The sequence below is a fragment of the Watersipora subatra genome, chromosome 3, assembly GCF_963576615.1.
Source record: "Watersipora subatra chromosome 3, tzWatSuba1.1, whole genome shotgun sequence".
Taxonomy (NCBI): Eukaryota; Metazoa; Bryozoa; class Gymnolaemata; order Cheilostomatida; family Watersiporidae; genus Watersipora; species Watersipora subatra.
The window spans coordinates 31823438-31845975 of record NC_088710.1 but is presented as its reverse complement, the minus strand read 5'-3'; the positions used below and the strand labels follow the sequence as shown (position 1 = coordinate 31845975).

Sequence of the window (22538 nt, the reverse complement as noted above, 5' to 3'; positions counted from 1 at the left end):
GGCGAATTGATTAGCTAGAAATGAGTGCAACATGTGATTAGAGAAGGAGAGAGATGTTTTTGTGCTGTTGGGCAACTATTGTTGGGTAAGAATTGTGAAAGGTTGGCCTAACTTGGACAGCTTTTGTTGCTTCTATTGATCCACCTATGCCTTTCATATGTTCATTTGTTGACTGAACAATGGTCAGGTGTACTGTGACCTAGTATAAGTATTATACTTAAAGAATATACATAATACTACTGACTGTCTCTATTATCATTCTTCATTCAATCTTTTCTGACGCGCTTCTATGGCTGCCGTAATATAGGACTCAAACAAAACTGCTTTTCCAAATTCAAACACAATGTAATAGTTAATGGCCAGTGACTAATTAACAAATTGCAGCAGCAAATTTTGTTTGATGCATTGATTCGTTGTTTGATTCTATAATAATCACTGTAGTTTTATACCTTGAACATTAGCTCCATATAGCTCATCTGATTCATAAAAACTGACAACACTATAATGCTCCGAATGGCAAGAGAGATTTTCAACACTTTGCTCGTCATCCCCATTCTCTTAGTTGGCTCATTGTGTGAAGCACTTTAAATAGTCCCCGCTTTAATATATATATATATATATATATATATATATATATATATATAGATAATAGATATAGCAGTACCCAATGGCTACAATATAGCCAGCAAAGAAAAAAAAAAGGTAGAGAAATATCTCCCTCTTGGAGAAGAAATTGAAAAATGCTGGAATGTAAGAACAACTTTAATCCCAGTAGTCATTGGGGCACTGGGCGCAATAACACCGGCGCATAAAATGTGGCTTGCCCAAATACCAACAACAATCAACTCAGGTGAGTTGCAGAAAAGTGCGCTATTGGGAACAGCTAAGATCTTGAGACGAGTGCTCAAACTCCCAGGTCTCTGGTAGGAGACCCCAGTTAGAGCAGAATTTACCACCCATACGAGGTATCCGGGGTGAGGAAACAATTTATATATATATATATATATATATATATATATATATATATATATATATATATATATATATATATGTAAATATATATATATATTACCATCATATAGATCATATACTTTTCTTGTAGTCTATTTATAAATCTCCATTATTAAAACTAGTACATTGGCACTAACAACTTATCTAAATGTTAATCATCACCTGATGGTCTGATATTGACATTGAAAAGGATTGATTGTATGAGCAGTTGTAACTAGGTGCCATTACTATCAACTCACTATCAGAATCATCTAGACTTTAACAAGAATCAAAGCTGTCACTAGTATTTACCCCATAGGGTAGCTGCCTCACCACAATTGATACTTACCTCAGAGTTTTCCAGCAGACCTCAAACATGGCGAATTGATTAGCTAGAAATAAGTGCAACATGTGATTAGAGAAGGAGAGAGATGTTTTTGTGCTGTTGGGCAACTATTGTTGGGTAAGAATTGTGAAAGGTTGGCCTAACTTGGACAGCTTTTGTTGCTTCTATTGATCCGCCTATGCCTTTCATATGTTCATTTGTTGACTGAACAATGGTCAGGTGTACTGTGACCTAGTATAAGTATTATACTTAAAGAATATACATAATACTATTGACAGTCTCTATTATCATTCTTCTACTTGATTATGTTAATTCTTATATCAGAAAGAAAATTAATATATCTCATGTTAATATTTGGCAACATATCTATTGGTATGATGTGATATTATTATATTACGATGCATTGCATCATATTGTAGTTTATTATATCAACACAAACCCAGTGTTAAATATATCAACACAAGCAGAATTTTAAATATATCAACACGAGCTCAGTGTTAGATATATCAACACGAGCAAAGTGTTAGATATATTAACACGAGCAAAGTGTTAGCGATATCAACACAAGCAAAGTGTGAGATATATCAACACAAGCAGAGTGTTAGATATATCAACATAAGCAAAGTGTTAGATATATCAACACAAACAGAATGTTACATATATCAACACAAACGGAGTGTTGGTATAGCAACACAAGTAGAGTGTTGGTATATCAACACAAGCGGAGTGCTGATATATCACCACAAGCAGAGTGCTAGATATATCAACACAAGCAGAGTGTTGGTATATCAACACAAGCGGAGTGCTGATATATCAACACAAGCAGAGTGTTAGATATATCAACACAAGTAGAGTGTTGGTATATCAACACCAGCGGAGTGTTGATATATCAACACAAGTAGAGTTTGAGATATATCAACACAAGCAGAGTGTTAGATATATCAACACAAGCGGAGTGTTGATATATCTCACACTCTGCTTGTGTTGATATATCAACACAAGCAGAGTGTGAGATATATCAACACAAGCGGAGTGTTAGATATATCAACACAAGCGGAGTGTGAGATATATCAACACAAGCGGAGTGTTAGATATATCAACACAAGCGGAGTGTTAGATATATCAACACAAGCGGAGTGTGAGATATATCAACACAAGCGGAGTGTTGGTATATCAACACAAGTAGAGTGTTGGTATATCAACACCAGCGGAGTGTTGATATATCAACACAAGTAGAGTGTGAGATATATCAACACAAGCAGAGTGTTAGATATATCAACACAAGCGGAGTGTTGATATATCTCACACTCTGCTTGTGTTGATATATCAACACAAGCAGAGTGTGAGATATATCAACACAAGCGGAGTGTTAGATATATCAACACAAGCAGAGTGTTAGATATATCAACACAAGCGGAGTGTTAGATATATCAACACAAGCAGAGTTTGAGCTATATCAACACAAGCGGAGTGTGAGATATATCAACACAAGCGGAGTGTTAGATATATCAACACAAGCGGAGTGTTAGATATATCAACACAAGCGGAGTGTGAGATATATCAACACAAGCGGAGTGTTGGTATATCAACACAAGTAGAGTGTTGGTATATCAACACCAGCGGAGTGTTGATATATCAACACAAGTAGAGTGTGAGATATATCAACACAAGCAGAGTGTTAGATATATCAACACAAGCGGAGTGTTGATATATCTCACACTCTGCTTGTGTTGATATATCAACACAAGCAGAGTGTGAGATATATCAACACAAGCGGAGTGTTAGATATATCAACACAAGCAGAGTGTGAGATATATCAACACAAGCGGAGTGTTAGATATATCAACACAAGCGGAGTGTTAGATATATCAACACAAGCGGAGTGTTAGATATATCAACACAAGCAGAGTTTGAGCTATATCAACACAAGCAGAGTGTGAGATATATCAACACAAGCAGAGTGTGAGATATATCAACACAAGCAGAGTGTTAGATATATCAACACAAGCGGAGTGTGAGATATATCAACACATGCAGAGTGTGAGATATATCAACACAAGCAGAGTGTGAGATATATCAACACAAGCGGAGTGTTAGATATATCAACACAAGCGGAGTGTTAGATATATCAACACAAGCGGAGTGTGAGATATATCAACACAAGCAGAGTGTTAGATATATCAACACAAGCGGAGTGTGAGATATATCAACACAAGCAGAGTGTTAGATATATCAACTCAAGCAGAGTGTTAGATATATCAACACAAGCAAAGTAAGGTAAAGATAGTATTTGCTAGAAAGTAAAGAGAGAATAATAGATCACATATTATTATTTCAATTAATATAGTTAAAAATAAAACTGGAACATTCCATTGAGTGGCTGATATTGCACTTGCAGAAAGATAAAAAGGTGATATGGAAATGAATGTGAACTGTTAATCCGTCCTATATAACAGCAGCCTGACATGAGTCAACAAGTAGTATATCAAACCTTCATAACACGGTGCCTGATATGAGTCTGCAGGTAGTATATCAAACCTTCATAGCACACTGCCTGATATGAGTCAGCAGGTAGTATATCAAACCTTCATAGCACGGTGCCTGATATGAGTCAGCAGGTAGTATATCAAACCTTCATAGCACGCTGCCTGATGTGAGTCAGCAGGTAGTATATCAAATCTTCATAGCACGCTGCGTGATATGAGTCAGCAGGTAGTATATCAAACCTTCATAACACGGTGCCTGATATGAGTCAGCAGGTAGTATATCAAACCTTCATAGCACGCTGCCTGATTTGAGTCAGCAGGTAGTATGTCAAACCATGACAATTCTTTATTGATACTGTCAGCCAGATTAGTATGCATTTACATACTCATTATATTCTGTTGGTAAAAAGTGTGAGATTGAGTGAGAGGTGACATCGTAGTTAAAAGCAAGTAAGACTGCAGGTGCTCAGCTACTCAAAAGGCTTTAAAAGGTTTCTTCTTACTTGCCTTCTTTGGATCACCTGACGAAGTTCTTTGCAGATCCGCAAATAACTTTTCATGTAAAGATTTAATTTTTATTCGTTGTTTTTAATGTTTGGTCACTAATGCTGTTATTTTACAATTTTTATAGTTTGCATACATAAATTGTTGTTCTTGTAAAAATAAACATGGGTATTTTACTAGTCATTATTGATATTCATTATAACACCGTTACAGATGTCTGAACAACTGCATACAATTATATGTAGCTCATACAACGTAAGAAAAAGGGCACAAACTGAACTTTTTTTTTAGCAAAAAGAATATAATGACAAAGCAAAATTAAAACTCCTGATTGCCAATCGTATATTCATATGCATGCTTTATTTAAAAACTCATACATTTCTGGTGGAGGTGCAGGTACAGTATAATTTACATTTCTCATATACTAATATCAAATGTATGGCTCAAGTTAAAATGTGTTGAAACGCATAAATGAAGAAGTTTTGTGAATGTAACACCTGGCTAATGTGGCCCAAACGAATTGAAGAAAGAGTACCTGAAACAAATGTCTTTTGTAGTAATTTGAGTCAATTGCGTTGTATTTGAAGTTAGATCTATATTTAATATAAGTAATATAATTTAGAATTTAAGATTCCTGACCAAATCAAATTATTAATGAACATTTTATAGACTCTCTTAATAGATATAGTTGACTGGCTTCAAATCAAAATACATATTTACCTCGACCACATGGTTCCTGTGAAGTTATCACTAAAGGCATCTCAAGTATTACCCATATACTGGTAATATTATGATATAATTCTCAGTGTTTGTCTGTTGGTCTTTCATTCGTGAGTCTAGTTATAGCGTTGAAGTTTTAGCAACAAAAAATCTGCTTCGTACTAGATTTGAACTCAGCACTTCCTGTGGTGGAGACAGTTGGGTTAACCAACTAAGCCACACGGTCTACTTGCAATACAATGAAATATGGTAATTGTACACATACTTATTACATCAGGTAAATACGCATAACGACTTTGTGTGGCACATAGCGTCACTTGAGCTCACTTGAGCTCACAAGTAGCTCAAAGCTATATTCTATATACTATGATATATACTATATACTATATACTTACTATATACTATGATAGTAGCAATATAGCTAGCTCACTTGAGCTAGCTTTATTGCTACTATCATAGTATATAGTAAGTTTAGCAATATAAGCAAGCTTAATTTACTCAAATTAGCTAATTTGCTAATGTTGCCATTGGTTACTTAGTTAGCTTGACCAATAACAACTACATTGTCTGCCACTGTTTATAAACTATCTTTTATTACCCATGCAATGCCGGGCATCCATCTAGTAGTATGATATGGCTCAGTTGATCTCTCTAAGTAATTATTTCATATGGCAGCTGCAACTGAAAAAATTAATAACAAAATGACATACAGATTTGCTTCATAATTTACATCGTTTGATTTCCTTACGATTTTAAAATTTCATTGTTTGTTAATGGTCTTTGGTCAATTTCATTTGTAGCTTATGTATAATTACAAGAAGAGTAGTCTAAGAATATAAGTATTTATCTTATAATAGTAACCTGCCAATTATTACATTGTTGTAATAATCATAATCGTCCAGAAGCGATTGCTGAGAATAATATATCATAAAAACTCTTATTTTCTGTCAGCTCATTTGTTTAAATGATCTCATGTTTTGCCTACACAACGACTATATCAACTAAGAATATGTCTTTTAGCCTTCACACAATTTAAATATCAAACTAACTTGTCAACACATTATAACACTCGTCATTCCTCATTTTCATTACCTCTTTCACCCTCCTCCGCTACTGGTGGCCATAAATGGGTTGCCTATCGTGTGTCATCAGCATGGAATTCCTTGCCAACTTGGCTCAGGAAAATTGGTAGTCATGATGGTTTTAGAGCTGCTTTAAAGCAGTACTTGCTGGACTCTCTGGGATAGATTTGCTCCAATTACTACTGCAACCATGTTTTTCTTCATTCACAATTAATCTCATCTGTTAACTCGGGCTCTGTGCCTTGAATAGCCATGCTACTGCGCATATTAGTGTTGGGCCGGTATCTAATTTGATGCCGGGTCGGATATCCTTGCACTTTTTTATCGGTTTTCCCGGTATCGGTATCCTCGGTATTTACCATCTTCGGTATCCTTTGCCAACTAAGAAAGTTTGGTATTGTCGGTACTGTCGTTCGGTATGTGGTTATCAGTGTGTGTTTAAACTTTAAATGGTTTAAAGTTTAATGGTTTAAACTTTAAACCATAACTGTCTCAAACAACTTTTATCGTTGTGCAAAAAGTAGCCTGTGCAAAAAAACATTCTTTAGTCAGCAGTATATTGTTACGGGGAGGAGACTCCTTCCTTTAGCAAGCCAAAAAGGAAAAGAAAGATGGAAATATAAGTTTCACGATAGATATTTTTATTGTTTACTCTATTAAAAATATGCTTATTGATACAAACGTTATGTATAATAGAGAACAGATAAGAACAGATAGATAATGGCAAAGGGCTCTTTTTGTTAAATATACTGAACCAGTTCACAAAAATCTTACTATCACATATTGTAATCAGGTAATGTAATCACATAATTATACGCAGTCCAATTAGAGTCCAGTCCCTTTAGAGTCTTTATACATCCTCCCATCTTTAGAGAACTCTCAAACCTTCAAGGCTGGTGGCATTATCAATGTAACCTAATATAATAGTAGATACGGTCAGCGTGGAAATTTTGGTTGAATTTGTTCGCCAATGCGCGCTGAGATTAGCATGTTCGTCCAAAAAGCAAGTGTTCTCATACAGGTACAGTCTGAAATAGTGTACAGCACAAACTACACACAAGAGCACACACCTTGTGACACAATAACTTCATTCAGTCTGTTATTGTCATTGTTATACTATAGCATGCCACAAATGCTTCGGTGTCACGCGCATCACTATCAAGGAGATTAGAGTTTGGGTATTCATAATTGAAGCAGTCACAAATGGCCGCTTTAACTTTTTGAAACTATTCTCAGCTTGGGTGTTTAGTTCCATTCCACCTTCTTGGCATCCATGCTGTGCAATGGACCAGCAATGGTAGCAAACCTTTTGATGTACTGTCAATAATATCCTACAAACCCGAGAACAGATGTCAGGTCAGTCACTTTTCTTGGCGTACGCCACTTCTAAACAGCTTCGATCTTTTTAAGGTTCGTTGAGATGTCGAGTTTATTGACCACATGGCCAAGGTAGGTAATTTCAGTTCAAAGTGGTATGTACATTGATGCCTTGTTTCAATCTAACTTTCTTCAACCTTTTGAATATCATCTGCAGATTTGCTAGATGTACATCAGAATTTGTTCTTATCACAATTATACCATCAGGATATAACAGCAAAGTTTTCTAGTAAAGAACCTTAAAAACTTTATCCATTAGTCATTAAAAAGTTGCAGAAGCAGATGTTAACTCAAACTCAAAGGGAAGCAACTTCCGATGCTATAGACCACTATAATTGGTGATTAAGGCAGACTTGTCTTTAGCATCCAGACTCAGGGCACCTGCCAATAGCTGGCCAGAAAAATAATAGCGTTAAAAAACTTGTTTTTTGAGTGTGCCTCTAAACTATCATCAATTCAAACATCTGTAGTCCACACAAGTGCCAACCTTGATTTGTCTTTCAAACGAGTATAACGAGTAAGCTACAAGCTCCTCTGTCTTGGCTGTGTGATTGATTCCTTGATTCAACAGATGCTGCGCTTGGCAGTCAACCTTTTGCTTCTTCTCATAACTAAGTCATCTGGCTGACTATCTGACAACCTCAGCTCTTAGCTTCTGGGTGACTTTCAGTAACTTTTATGCTACACAGCAAGTTCTTCATATCAACTATTGTCTGTAGTTTAGTATTTTCCACTAACTGTAAAAGTTAAATTTTGTCTATTTACGCGTAATTTCAACAATCTCTAATATCTCCACAATCGTGTTGAATTATACTAACATGTATGTTACATTATGAATGATTAAATAGCACTGTAAGTGTACTAGTTTTACAATGAACTGCAAATGTTAAACTTTTCGCGTGAGCAGATAACTCGTACTTTGTATTTTCCAAGATTTTGCACTGAATACTATTCCGTAAGTTCTTTTGAAGCAAACACGCTGATAAAATGCTTTTCATTACATTCCACACATTTTTTATTTGATTTCAAATAAGTGGGGTAACAGAGAAGTGTTGAGTAATATTTATGATAGATCGGACAAGAAAACTAAATATTGTTTTATTTACTGGCAGCTGCAAGAGAACACAACTATGACAATTTAAAGATGAAGTATAATAACAACAGTGTAATAAGTGTTAGCAACTACACATTAAGAGGTCACTAAACTAGTGTTCCCATCAAACAAAGACCAAGAAGGCCGACCAGCAAAAAAATGGAGGCTGAAAATTGGTTTGCACTTCCAAAGTCGTCACAGGTAGTAAATTCATCCCAGGATACACATTCGGATGGCCCATTTTCAGAAGGGTAGTAATTCATGAACGCATAACACATCTCATCCTAAAACACAAATAATAATTGTATTGTATACAAGAATATAATGTTCTGCAGTAGATATGAGTACTACATACATTTTATTAATGAGTTGACTTCTGTTATGTTTCTATTAGAGCAGGTACTCGCAGACGTAAGAATTCACATCAGGAACAACTACTGAAGACTCTCTTACTGAAGTTCCTTCTCCATAGTAAGTAATCTCATCCTTTGATGTGGATTTGTATGTGCAAATAGTCTTCACCTCATCTCCTTTCAGCAACGGGATCGGAGGGTCAAATCTATGAGAAATAAACCATATCACTATTAATGTATTCAATTAGCTTTCTGTATACTGATATTCATGAGTAGAGATAGAAGCCTGTGGAACAATTGTATTGATTACATATTAGATACAGTATACAATTTTGATAAGAGACTGTCTTTCAAACGTTTAGTCAGATACACTCAGGTACAATCATAACTAGTTACCTAACTTTAATGTATAATAATAATTATAATATATTATATTAATTATTAATCAATGCTTTGGAAAAAAAATTGAATCCTAGACTAAGATCCCTGATAGACATTCTATGAATTCAACATAAGTGAATCAGCCAGTGAGCATTTAAGCAATAAGCTAAACACTCTACTTATATAGCCTTATATTCTTACACATTTGAGACGGGGTAGTCATAGCTGTACGACGACTCATCAAACCAGGTGTTGATAAGAACCCCATCTCGCCATTGCTCAATCCTTCCGGATGAACCTGCAGAATTCAGATGATTCTTGTTTGTGTTATTGAAATACCTTGAAGCAGTTATCAAATGTGGTATTCTCTCAAAACTGATAAAAAGGGAAATACTGGACACTGTTCCATCAGTCTATAGCTTTATAACATATACCTTTACTCAACTGACTGACAACAGTAACCACATAAAAAACAAGGAATCTACTAAAGCACAGGAACAAAATTAGCTACCAACATAACTACACAAAAACAGAATAACCTACCAACATAACTACACAAGAATACAATTACCTACATGTACCAGCATAACTACACAAGAATACAATAACCTACCAACATAACTACACAAAAACAGAATAACCTACCAACATAACTACACAAGAATACAATTACCTACTAACATAACTACACAAGAATACAATTGCCTACCAACATAACTACACAAAAACAGAATAACCTACCAACATAACTACACAAGAATACAATTACCTACATGTACCAGCATAACTACACAAGAATACAATAACCTACCAACATAACTACACAAAAACAGAATAACCTACCAACATAACTACACAAGAATACAATTACTTATACCAACATAACTACACAAGAATACAATTGCCTACCAATATGACTACACAAGAGCCTACCAATATACTTCTTACCAATGTAACTACATATGAACCCCTGTGCGCATCAGCAAAGCTAAAAATTGACACTTCGCGGTCTGTCCTTTGACTCATAGATATGCTGTTGTGTGACTTCCGCATGATGCTAATGACCCAAGTGAATAAGGTGATTTTTAAATGACTCTGAAAATCAAAGCACCAGCCCTGCTCTTCAAAGTTTCTCTCTTAATTATTAATATTCGCAGGGACCAAAATTCAAGCATTCAGGTCTAGTTTTACTAGGTTTTGGCACATACCCATGTTACCTACAAATATACTCGACCAACAAAGCGATCAACATTTTTAAAGTTTCATAATAATTTGAGAGTAAATTTTATACCAAGTCCTGCTTTAGGGATTCTGGAAAAATAACATAATTGAGTAAAGCTGAATCATTTAATTTCTCATTCTAGATTTATATTATATTATATATATATATATAATATAATATATTGGTCAAAAACTGTGAGCTATTAAAAATGAATTTCTAACTAAGTTAAGTGTATGACATATATAAATATTATATTATATTATGAATAACTTGTGAAATTGACATATATTGCATTTATAGCCAAATAAAATAGTCTATAGGAAATAAATAACTAACAATTGAGTTGCTTCAGCGCTAAAGGTTTGGCCGTTTTGTAAAAAAGCCAATGATAAAGCTTTATTATCTGAAACTGAAAAAGTGTGGATACTGACCAAGGTAGTGCATATGCAGATGAGCTGACGTGATGTAGATGGTGTTCTCCAATTTTTGGTCCAGACAGTCTTTCGGACATGTTCCAGTAACGGTGAAGGCACTCTCCCCAGCAGGTATAGTCAGATCTTCTTGCCCAGTTATAAGTGTAGCCAAGTTGTTTGCTCTTAAGTTTGGTGTCAGGAACAAAGTGATGCCCGAAGCATCGCTGTAATAACAACATATTTAACCATATAGTGAGATGAGAAAGTTGGAATGTAGAAATGAAATTTGCATAGAGAGTAAAGTTTTTGGTATGTAAAAAACAAACATCTACATAATCGTAACAGAATAGCTTGGCAGTTCAAATGTAAATTCCTTTTAAATTCTTTACCATTAAAGTGCCAGAAATGATTTCAAAACCTTTAAGCAAATACCTAACTGTTAACAACCACTTGTAGACTCAGATGCATCTATATCACATCTATTTCAACAAATATTAGAGCTAGTCATGTGTAGAATAGAGTGTGATGGACAGGAGCAACTTCTGAAATGTTAAGAGCCATGTTCACATTCAGTAGAACTCAAAGTGTTATTACATTCTTATTTTCATCACACAAGAAACATAAAATACAAGCATAACTCATGTTTTCTTACTAGCTAATTGATGATTCTTTACAAATTACTTATTCTTTCGCTAACTTACAAATAGTTTGAAGCGGATGTAGGGTTGTTCCAGTGATGCTCCATCATAACCTGAGTGAAGTGACCTTTCCCTACCAAAAACCCATCATCTGACCTTTGGCATTCGCCAGGTGACCCAACAGTCCAGCCTGCTAGCATGACAGAACATTCCTCCAGGTACATGCCACACGAGGATGGTGAGTTGTATGTGCTCGCTGTCAATAAAGTATTGATTAGAATTTATGAAACAGGCAGCAACTGTCAAGAAGAGTGTCATTCATGAAAAACTGCTACATGATTTGCCAGTATGTATCATTTTGCTGTTACGATCTGATATCATTCATTATGTTAACCAGAATTAAAACTAACCTTTCGTTAACGTCTGATAGGCATATACTTATTTAAAACTTTTGCTGTTATTGATATGTTTATTTACTGTTTATTTGCTTTTATAAATTTCAGGTGAAAATTCTCTGAGAACGAATTTAGAAAAAATACAAATTATATAAAAATCTTCAAGTTGCGAGTAGTCTTCTCTATAAAAAGAATGGACTATGAGGCCAAACTAACAAAGGAAACATAACCACCGACTATAGCAGACCAAAGGCTAAATTAAAACAGGAAACGTTCTCTATAGCAGCTGTTCATCAAAGCTAGTTTTTGCCAGAAGCATTACCTGATTCTAATACATATAATTTACACTGTTATTCACCATCTCAGTGTTAGGTAATAGATTAAAGACGATCCAGATTTTTCTGCTCTAATATAGTACAAAGGTTTGTTTATACTATATTAGGAAGTCATATATACATAAGATGAATGATATGGAGTAGTACACTGGCTGTCCTGTGCACTTTGAGAAACTGTCATGTGTATTAGGTATGCGCACAATTATTCATAGATGGGGAAACGTGGTGAGTGGTGTAGTGGTAGCACGCTCGCCTTAGAATCCAAATGTCAGAGTTCAATTCCTGTATGGTGCAAATTTGTTTTTACCGCTTTTAGCGTGGCTCTGGACAGCCAGATGAACGAGAGAGTTGAATGGATATATACTAACGCAACTCTGTACGATACTAATTAACGCATCAAAAAAATTATCTTCAAAAATGATTACATGAAAACTGAAAATGAGGAACACCATCACAATTTGATGTATCGCTGGGAGGTAGGATAAAAAATTCCAAGTTGCTACGTAGTTTTAGTTTTAATGTACTATTACTCGGGGTAGAGCGTATCTCATTATTTATAACAGATAAAATCATTTCTACTTTTGTGTTTAGATATGAAATGAGCTGACTTACGCGGTGTCCCTGTGCAGCCGTAGACAAGTGTATGGTGCATGATGTAGGGATTGTCTATAACCGGTTGGCTGGCAAAAAGGTGGTAGACCTGGTCATCGGGAATATCAAATATCTGACACATGTAAGTTGTCTCTTGAGCTGGCACTGCAGTGTTGTCAAATGTTATCGTCCAATTTGTGGTATCTGCAAAAGGATTGATAATCTTAGGATATTGTGAGTGGTCATCCCATGTTTACATACTCAAGTAGTTGGATAGAGTTTGCCAGGTATTTCCTATGTAATACTTTAAAACTTCAGGTTTGCAATTTACAATTGAGCTCTTTAAACACAAAAGACTAATTAAGATCTCAGTGTAGGCGTTCACACAACTACCTGCTTTTGGTTGAGTTTGACTGGGTAAGTGCATCCCACACACACACACGCACACGCACACACAGACATAGACACACATGTCTATAAGAACTCTATATTCTATTATATGAATACTATAAGACCTCTATTTCACTGCCATAACATTCTATGTTTCAAACCTTTTGGAGTAGCGTTTATTAGAAGTGACGTTTAATTAGAGGGTGTGGTTCTCTTTTTTGACCAGCTAGTCAAAATTTTAAAATAAAATTTATTGAAAAAACATCAAAAGTATTACGATTAGCAAAATATACCAATAGTGGATGATTACTGATAAGTAATCAATAATTCACTGGTGAAAATCAAATGGCAATAAAATACTCCTGCAATAAAGTGCCTTGTAGATTATTACACACTTAGTTGGTTGCAAATCATTTTGATGAACTCCCTAAAACCTAAAGATAAACACACGTCTTGACAATCCATTCTTCACCTCTTACACTTGAGGGTTGTATTAAGTATGGTTTTATAGTATCTAATATAGTCAAATTCTAGCATGCAAAGTTGGTCAGCTCTGAGACCCGTCTCTTATAGAAACAACATTCTATGTAAGAGCAAGTTTTATAAAAACTCATAGAGAGATAAATAAAAAAACTAGATTATGCGAGAAGAACTGAAATAATAAACAATAAAAAGGTTGTTATTATTATCATTATTACTACTATTACCCTAGAAACATGTGAATAAAAATTTAAACATGGTGGTGCTCAAGCTCAGAGGTAGAACTTGGGCTAAATAAAGTCTTAACTATTTGATCATATAAATTGTTTTTTGAAATTCATTGTTACTAATTTCAAATATGATTTTAAACTTGTTCATTTCCTGAAGACCTCTCTAGCACTGCCCCAGATTCTTAAGACAAAGGTGAAGGCTTGAAAAGCATGATGTAAACTCACCAGGATGTCCGATCCCATCGCAGGTGAAGTCACCAATAGTACAGTCTATTTCCCAGCTGTTTAGTTGTAGGCAAAGATCAGAGTCTGTCGGCTCACATACTCCAGGATGAGACAACCCAGTAGTTAGTTCCGCAGCACCTGCACGAGCATGTCAACAGAAAAACAACTAAACATGCATGTCAACAGAGGAAGCGGATAAATAAGGTGAAAAGAGACAATCAAAAAGGGAGATAAAACCACAAATGCTGATTCATCCTATTATTTAACTACTCCATAGACTTGTTAATATAACCTACGTTTACCTGTGCTGCTCACATCTTCAGCTAAATAACACAGTTGTTGATTATATAAGGTATTGATAATACTTTCTCATGGTACTCTTAACAGGACAATAAAGATAAACTAGTTATAAACTAGGCTGTAGTTAGTGCTATTATATAAGTTATTCCAACAATAATGCCCTTAGTGAAGGGCGGACTCGAACATGTGTTACTGCGATAATTATTGAGAAAGCCTAAAATCACAAAGAGATCTAGTAATTTGCGTAACCGTCTCATTCATTAAGCTATGTGTCTATAGTTCTCAAGCTATCCTGTGCAATAGACGGAATTGCACATCAAGTCATCATGCTATTTCATACCATCTTTGTATTTAGTAAGGAAAGCAATGCATGCAATGGTTTTATTTATATGCCTCAGTTCTACTCTGAACCTGTGCAGCTTAGCTATAGAACCCTAGTGGAATTGAGAGTTGAATGTTTAGACATTTACTCAACAGACTATGTTAGACTTCTATATTCTCCGCACCCTTTTAAACTATCATACTGACAGCTTACCGAGTAACATGAAAATAAATGACTAGATTTATTTCATGGTCCTGAAAATAGATGGCCATTGAAATTGATAACCAAATTTATGTTTCTGATAACTCTTCATTTGTTCTGTTTAGAAGTAGACAACTCCAATTTACTAGTTTATGATATTTTATAGGATTCCACGTTTTTGCTTTATAAGGCAGGACATTCATCACAAGCAATTGTCACTTATCCAAGATTAGATTTCTACCTGATGTCCAGACACAATTCGGGTCCCCGAGCTCTACTCCATTTGACTGTCCATCACCATCGGAGTCTGACCTACATAAGGCCTCAGTCCATGTCTAAACCAAAAAAAATCCATGCTTCCGTTTTACACATTTTACACCGTTTTACAATTCATTGACACATTTGAGGAAGAGGATATGCATATTATTATTATTCGTATCTAAATGTGTGCAAACATTGTTGTTCTGACTTGTACATGAAAACCTATTATTTTGTATTCTGAATTTGAAAAGTCATTTAGTCAGAAGATTAATTAAAAAAATTTTTTTATATTACTGTTTAAAATAGCAATTTTGCCAATCATTTTTAAACTTTGAATATGTGAAAACAATGTATTTACTCAAACACTTTTTTATATTAGACCGTGGTTATATAAATATATAATTTTATCTATATATATAAGGCATCCTATGTCTAGTTATAGCAATTAAAATCCAGTAATGACAAATCTGTATTGCATAAGATTTGATTTCGAAACCTCTCTTTCACAAGGCAGGCTAACCCATTAAGCTATACAGGGTACAATGGATACATAGGGCAAATAGTCATTATCTGGGTTAAAATACGCTCAGTGACTCTGTGTTACGTGCAACATCACTAAAGCTTGCTCTCACAACTTTTATTAGTAAGTTTAACTATAGGTGTACTAGCTAACTCAAATTAACCAATGGCTATTACATTACCTGTCACTGTTTATAAGCTATTTTTGTAATACCCGTGCAACACCGAGCATTTGGCTACTTTATATAGATGTGAAAAAAATGAAAAAATGGATAATGTTATACCTCCAATTTGTTGAGCCTCCCAACTTTAGCGATTATAAACATGAGAAAAGAAATGTATTTATCCAAAACCTTGCATCAGGGTGTATGCAGTTAGAAGGCTTTATGTAACAAGCCCTATCAAAATTGATAAACAAACAGACACGCAAAGGTTATATAGTCATACTTTGACATATGAGTGTCCCAACATGCAAGAGATTTGAGATACAAACCAAATTCCGAGCAAACCTTTGGTCAAAGGTCAGGGGTTAGAGTTCAACATAAAATATTACTTCATGCAGGATTTGAACCCTCAACATTTGGTTTACCAGCTTGCCAATAACACCTGGGCTAATTGACCACCTTGCAGCATTACTGAATAACTGTGAACATACTTAATCTCTCTCCTTAATCAGCGCACCTTACGCTCTCTCACTAAGCTGACTAGACTGTCAGGCTAAACTAGTCTTTACGATGATAGAAGCTGTTCATCTATCCAAAGCCACAAGTAGACCAAGAAAAGATTGCACCACACATGAATCAACCCTGGATATTCAGATCTTCAGACAAGCGCTACCATCTGCACCACTCAACTACCTTTCCACATCCTAAAATGATTGTGCACAGACTTATTACACGTGATGATCTCTCACAGCATATGGGACTGCCAGCATAATAGTCATATATATATATAATTAAAACAAAGATTATCCAAAACTGCCAGAGTCTAAAGTAGATGCAGAAACTAAATTACAACAGTGAGTGAGGACAATCTTTCTAAAATGGAGTAGGATGCCTGCTTAGCTTACAGCAAGCAGAGGCTGTGCATGTTTTTTGAGAGCATTGTTGCACAAACAGTCTCGGTGATCTTGGCTGGACATATCAAGTTTAGTAGGAAGGGAGCGTCAATGACCGGGGAGACACACCCAGTTACAGAGAGCAATTTAGGGTTGGATGTCACTCGTGTCACCAACAGGGGTGCCTTTTTTGGGAATTGAACCCTAAGCTGTTGTCTGCAGGTCAGGTGTTGCAGACTAGGCCATCACTTACGAAGGTAATTATTAGTAAAGAGAAGTTTCTATAGTATATTTTACCTTGGAGACTTGTAAGTGAAAATCTGGTAGTAGTTTTGGTGGTAGAGTAAGTGATAGAATACTTACCTTTACTTACTCTAACTTACATTAAACATACATGTACATGTGGCTTAAATAAATTCAATTTATATCTTCTTTTAACTTTGAGTTTTATTTTTTCCATTTTTATTTGAACGTCTAGTTTCACTTTTAAAAAACTGTAATGTTTTGAATGTTGAAACACCGTTTGTTGGAAATTCATGTCGAGACAAACATTTGTCGCCAAATTCGTTGTGACGAATGTGCATCAAGGCTCGACTGCGTTAGACTTTCTAGTGGAATGAATTGTTTGGCCTATTCCAACCAGGTTAGTTCAACCTAGCGTTGCTATAGAGTGCTTTTTTATGTAAAGAGGCTTATATGTCCAGCAATCAATAGCACTGCGATAATGAATGTTTGTGCTATGGATGTGTTGCTATTGGCTTGGAGTGTTAGCAAATACTATCAAGGATAAAAATCAATACAGTTCAGTATAAGTTGGGAATCGGTAAGGCCTAAACGAGGATATGCCTTAAACCATTGTAAATCAAGGTCAAAGAACGGAAGATATCGTTGGTGGAGAAGGACTTTCCTTGCTTTGCTGCTGTAACAGAGCATGACTTTTCCGTTTGTTTTCTTTTTTGTTTTATTATTAATAAACTTGCTTGAACAATTTGCGTTAAAATTGAAACTTAGGAATCAATTGTAACCAAATGTCGAAAAATTGACAAGAATTGAAAAACAGCAGATGTTCGGGTGGATGAGCAGAAATTTGTATCGATAGTTACACTGTCTCATAATTAACCTCAAAAAGTGCTGTCTTTTTTGAGTTACTGATGTAACTGATAAGTCATGACATGATAAATCTATGAAATAAATATTGACACTACAACTTGATTGCAAACTCTCTCTCTTGGATTTCTCTAACACAAATATAAGTGACGAATCATGAAGTAGATGAGAGTGAAATGAATAGGCTTTTTAGTTTTTAGCAGTTTTAAGCTTTCACCTTCGAGATGTGACAAAATGTGTAAAATTTCATAAGAAAGAGCAAAATTTTAAATCAGTCAAAGCCATTGTCTATATGACGAGTTGAGAACACATATATTGAAGATAAAATTTATAGGAGTTGTGATCTTTTGCACTTATATCAAATGTATGCAGTAGTTTCAGTTTTTAGCTACCAGTATTGATAATCTGTGTACTTACATTTCCAGCATCTTGAAAGGCAATTCCAAATGGGTTTCTGGCTCCTCCCCCTAGAACATTTTCATGCCCGACTCCTCCCCATATGTAGTTAGGTTTGCATGGGTGCGGTACGCTCGCCCCATTAGGTATGCGGTCTTCGTAAATGTTGTAGCCATGACAGGCAGTCAAGCACGACACAAACAGCGCTGCCCTGCAACATGGTAAAATCTTGCAATTACATAATTTGGTTTCGAGATCAAATCCAGCACAAAGCGGATATATCTTTCTTAAATTTTAAAATCCTTTTTAAGTTTGTTCAGCTATAGCTGGACACATTAAACGACAGACTTTGAGATTTATACATATATATTGGGTAGTTTACAACAGCCATATATAAGCTATTATACTTTATAAACATATATATAAACATATATATATAAAATATATATAAACATATATATAAACATATATATAAGCGTACATAAATATATATATATATGTATAAACATACATAAATATACATATAAACATACATAAACATATATATACACGTATATATATATATATAAACATACATAAATATATATTTAAACATATATATATATATATATATATATATATATGTATATATATATGTATATATATATGTATATATATATGTATATATATATAACTAACTAGAGTGTTGGAATAGGTTAATGTTACAAGTACTTATCTTTCTTCCAGATTGATGTTTTACTCTGGGGTCACGACAGGTCTGTTTCGTGCTGGTGCACTCTTCAGGTGACTTGTGTTAAATTCACAGTTTTAACCCAAGTCACCTGAAGAGTGCACCAGCACGAAACAGATCTGTCGTGACCCCAGAGTAAAACATCAATCTGGAAGAAAGATAAGTACTTGTAACATTAACCTATTCCAACACTCTAGTTAGTTATAACACTCCGTACTTTTTAAAGCGTAGAGTGCTGTTAGCAGTAGACCTGACCACTTATCTATTATATATATATATATATATATATATATATATATATATATATATATATATATATATAAATATGTAAATATGTATATATGTATATATATATATATACTAGCTGTGCCACCCGGCGTTGCCCGTGTAATAGAAGAGTATTTGGATAGAAAATTGATTTGTATTTAACATATTACAACATTTGCCATTCTAACTTTCAAACTACATATCATGAGAAAAGTTTTTTATCTTATAAACAATGAGAAGTAGTGAGAGTTTTGCTATTAGGCAGTTTAATAATGTGAGCGAACAGCTTCTCGTGACGTTATGCTATGACCCGTGTCATACGTAAAGCAGTTAGGTATTCCTCTGATATAGTGCCTTATATTGGCGGGTTAGCAATTCGACTTCCATAGTCCAGTGGGCTAGGTGTAAGACTTGTGAACAGCTTGGTCCAAGATCGAATCTTCTTCGGTATGGAATATTTGTTTCAAGATTTTACGATCTATAGCCGGATTTCCGACACACGGACCCACGGATTTTGAGAAATATATAGATAGGCTGCTATTTGACAATAGAGCTTTGCTCTGATGATGAGAAAATTGAGTGGCACATGAAACCTCTTCATGGTGATTACCACTGACAAATATCTAAGGTTGGCAATCTTGGCCAGACATATATGTGGCTGAACAAAGGAAACCTAATGGTCAATACAGAGTCGCTAATCATGGCAGCCCAGGAGCAAGTGCTGCCAACAAGGCAACTCCAAACAAAAATCTATCACACAAGAGATGATCCTATATGCAAACTGTGCAAAGATGCACCTGAGACCATCCAACACATCATCAGTGGATGCAAGCAGCTAGCAGAAAACGCATACACTGAGCGGCATAATCATGTCGTAGGTGTTGTGTATAAAAATCTGTGTGATGAGTATGATGTTAATAAACCACAACACTGGTGGAAAACTCCTGGTAAGGTCAATGAAAATGACCGCGCTAAGATCCTCTGGGACTTCTACATGCGGACTGACAAGCATGTCTTAGCAAACCAACCAGATATAGTGGTGGTGGACAAGGAGAACAAGCGGGCTACTATAATAGATATAGCAGTACCCAATGACTACAACATAGCCAGCAAAGAAAAAAAAGGTAGAGAAATATCTTCCTCTTGAAGAAGAGATTGAAAAATGCTGGGATGTAAGAACAACTGTAATTCCAGTAGTCATTGGGGCACTGGGCGAAATAACACCGGCGCATAAAATGTGGCTTGCCCAGTTACCGACAGCAGTCAACTCAGGTGAGTTGCAGAAAAGTGCGCTTTTGGGGACAGCTAAGATCTTGAGGCGATTGCTCAAACTCCCAGGTCTCTGGTAGGAGACCCGAGTCAAAGCAGAAATTACCACCCATATGGGTTAACCGGGATGAGGAAACAATTTATATATATATATAAATTGTATTTATATATATAATAAATTATATATATTATGAAATTATAAGGAAACTATTGTTATATAGTGAAATTGTTGTGTGCCTCTACTGAAAAGTGCTCAATGCTAGGTAGAGCACATGTAAAATATATTAAACCTTACAACTTAAAAATTGGCAACATTTTATTACTATTTAGTTTTGTACAATTAAAATGACTGCACTCATAAGATAAAATTTGCCTAATAACATATCTATATATTATATATACCTATATGTACCTATATATGATCTATATATATATGCATATATATAAAAAATTTTCTGCTGATCGTTTGTTCTGTCATATATTCTTTTCAGTTAGGTAGTTGATCGTGCAGTCGCATATACCTCATATAGATCATATAATTTTCTTGTAGTCTATTTATAAATCTCCATTATTAAAGCTAGTCCTTTGACACTGACAACTTATTGAAATGCTAATCATCACCTGATGGTCTGATATTGACATTGAAAAGGATTGATTGTATGAGCAGTTGTAACTAGGTACCATAGACCTATTAACTAAACTATATTAAGTGTAGTCAATAGGTCTATGCTAGGTGCAATTACTATCAACTCACTATCAGAATCGTCTAGACTTTAACAAGAATTAAAGCTGTCACTAGATTTTATCTCATAGCATAGCTGCCTCACTATGGTTGAGACCTACCTCAGAGTTTGCCAGCAGACCTCAAACATGGTGAGTTGATCAGCTGAAAATGACTGCAACATGTGATCGGAGAAAGAGAGAGATGTTTTTGTGCTGTTAGGCAACTAATGTTGCTTAAGAGCTGTGCAAACTTTATCGAACTTTGAGAGCTTTTGTTGCTTCTATTGATCTGCCTAGGCCTTTCATACGTTCATTTGTTGACTGAGCCAATGAATCATTGGTCGTTAACCGAACAATGGTCAGGTGTACTGTGACCTAATACAAACAATATACTTAAAGAATATACATGATGCTACTGGCTGCCTCCATTATCATCCTTTATTCTTTTTACTCTCACATGCTTCGAGGCTGGCCATAATGTAGGACTCAAACAAAACTGCTTTTTTGGTTTCTCACGCAATCTAAAATTAAATGGCATTAACGTTACTAGTCGTTAACGAAAATATTTGGCTGATGATGGTAATAACGATGCCTAAGAATTACTAAAAGTTGAAGTTTATCTCTATGGTTTGGAATAAAGTGATTTTCTAAAGCGATAACAAGTGTCTCGGTAGCTGTTGGGCAAAAAACTGTTCGAGTTAACGAAGTTGAGGTCGAGTCATCTAAAGCAATTTATCATTACGTGGGAACGAACCAAACAACTCCGTTCAAGTCAACCATGTGTTTGAGCTATCCAAGGGCGAGTTATCCAAGTTTGACTGTATCAAAGTTTGTGTGTGATTCTGTGTGTCCAGCTATAATTATTGAATCTTAAGATTGAAATATCAGTTTCATGTTGGATTTGATCTCGGAGCTTCCCACTCTCCAGGCAAACATCTTACCAATTAATCTACATGAGATTGATAGATTCGTTAGGAAATTCGTGTCGCTAAGTGGGTGAAAATATGCATACTGGGCTGTGCTATTCAAGTCATTCACGCTTGCTATCACGGGTCTTATTAGTAAGTTTACTAATAAGTTTACTAGCTAGCTTACTCAAATCAGTGATTGGCAATGTGCCAGGCTAATGGCAAGT

At 35.2% G+C, this 22538-nt stretch overlaps 1 protein-coding gene across 1 annotated transcript; it reads right to left on the bottom strand.

Annotated features, from left to right (window-relative positions):
* Positions 1–8628: 8628 nt before the first annotated feature.
* Positions 8629–21647, bottom strand: LOC137391224 (DBH-like monooxygenase protein 2 homolog). The gene is made up of 10 exons (XM_068077631.1): positions 21524–21647; positions 18436–18625; positions 15316–15409; positions 14252–14389; positions 12948–13130; positions 11669–11861; positions 10986–11191; positions 9534–9630; positions 9052–9157; positions 8629–8882 (listed from the first exon to the last, which is right to left on the bottom strand). Exons 1-10 carry the CDS (start codon positions 21583–21585, stop codon positions 8706–8708), a joined length of 1446 nt encoding a protein of 481 aa, XP_067933732.1. The 5' UTR covers positions 21586–21647; the 3' UTR covers positions 8629–8705.
* Between the last annotated feature and the right edge of the window lie 891 nt (positions 21648–22538).

What these genes read in the sequence shown, in the direction of transcription:
- LOC137391224 (XM_068077631.1), bottom strand. Translation starts at nt 21,585, where the DNA reads ATGTTGCAGTCATTTTCAGCTGATCAACTCACCATGTTTGAGGTCTGC. An exon ending in CGATGGGATCGGACATCCTG is followed by an intron (nt 13,131 to 14,251) that starts GTGAGTTTACAT and finishes ATCCTTTTGCAG; the next exon opens with ATACCACAAATTGGACGATA. An exon ending in GACTACCCCGTCTCAAATGT is followed by an intron (nt 9,158 to 9,533) that starts GTAAGAATATAA and finishes TATTTCTCATAG; the next exon opens with ATTTGACCCTCCGATCCCGT.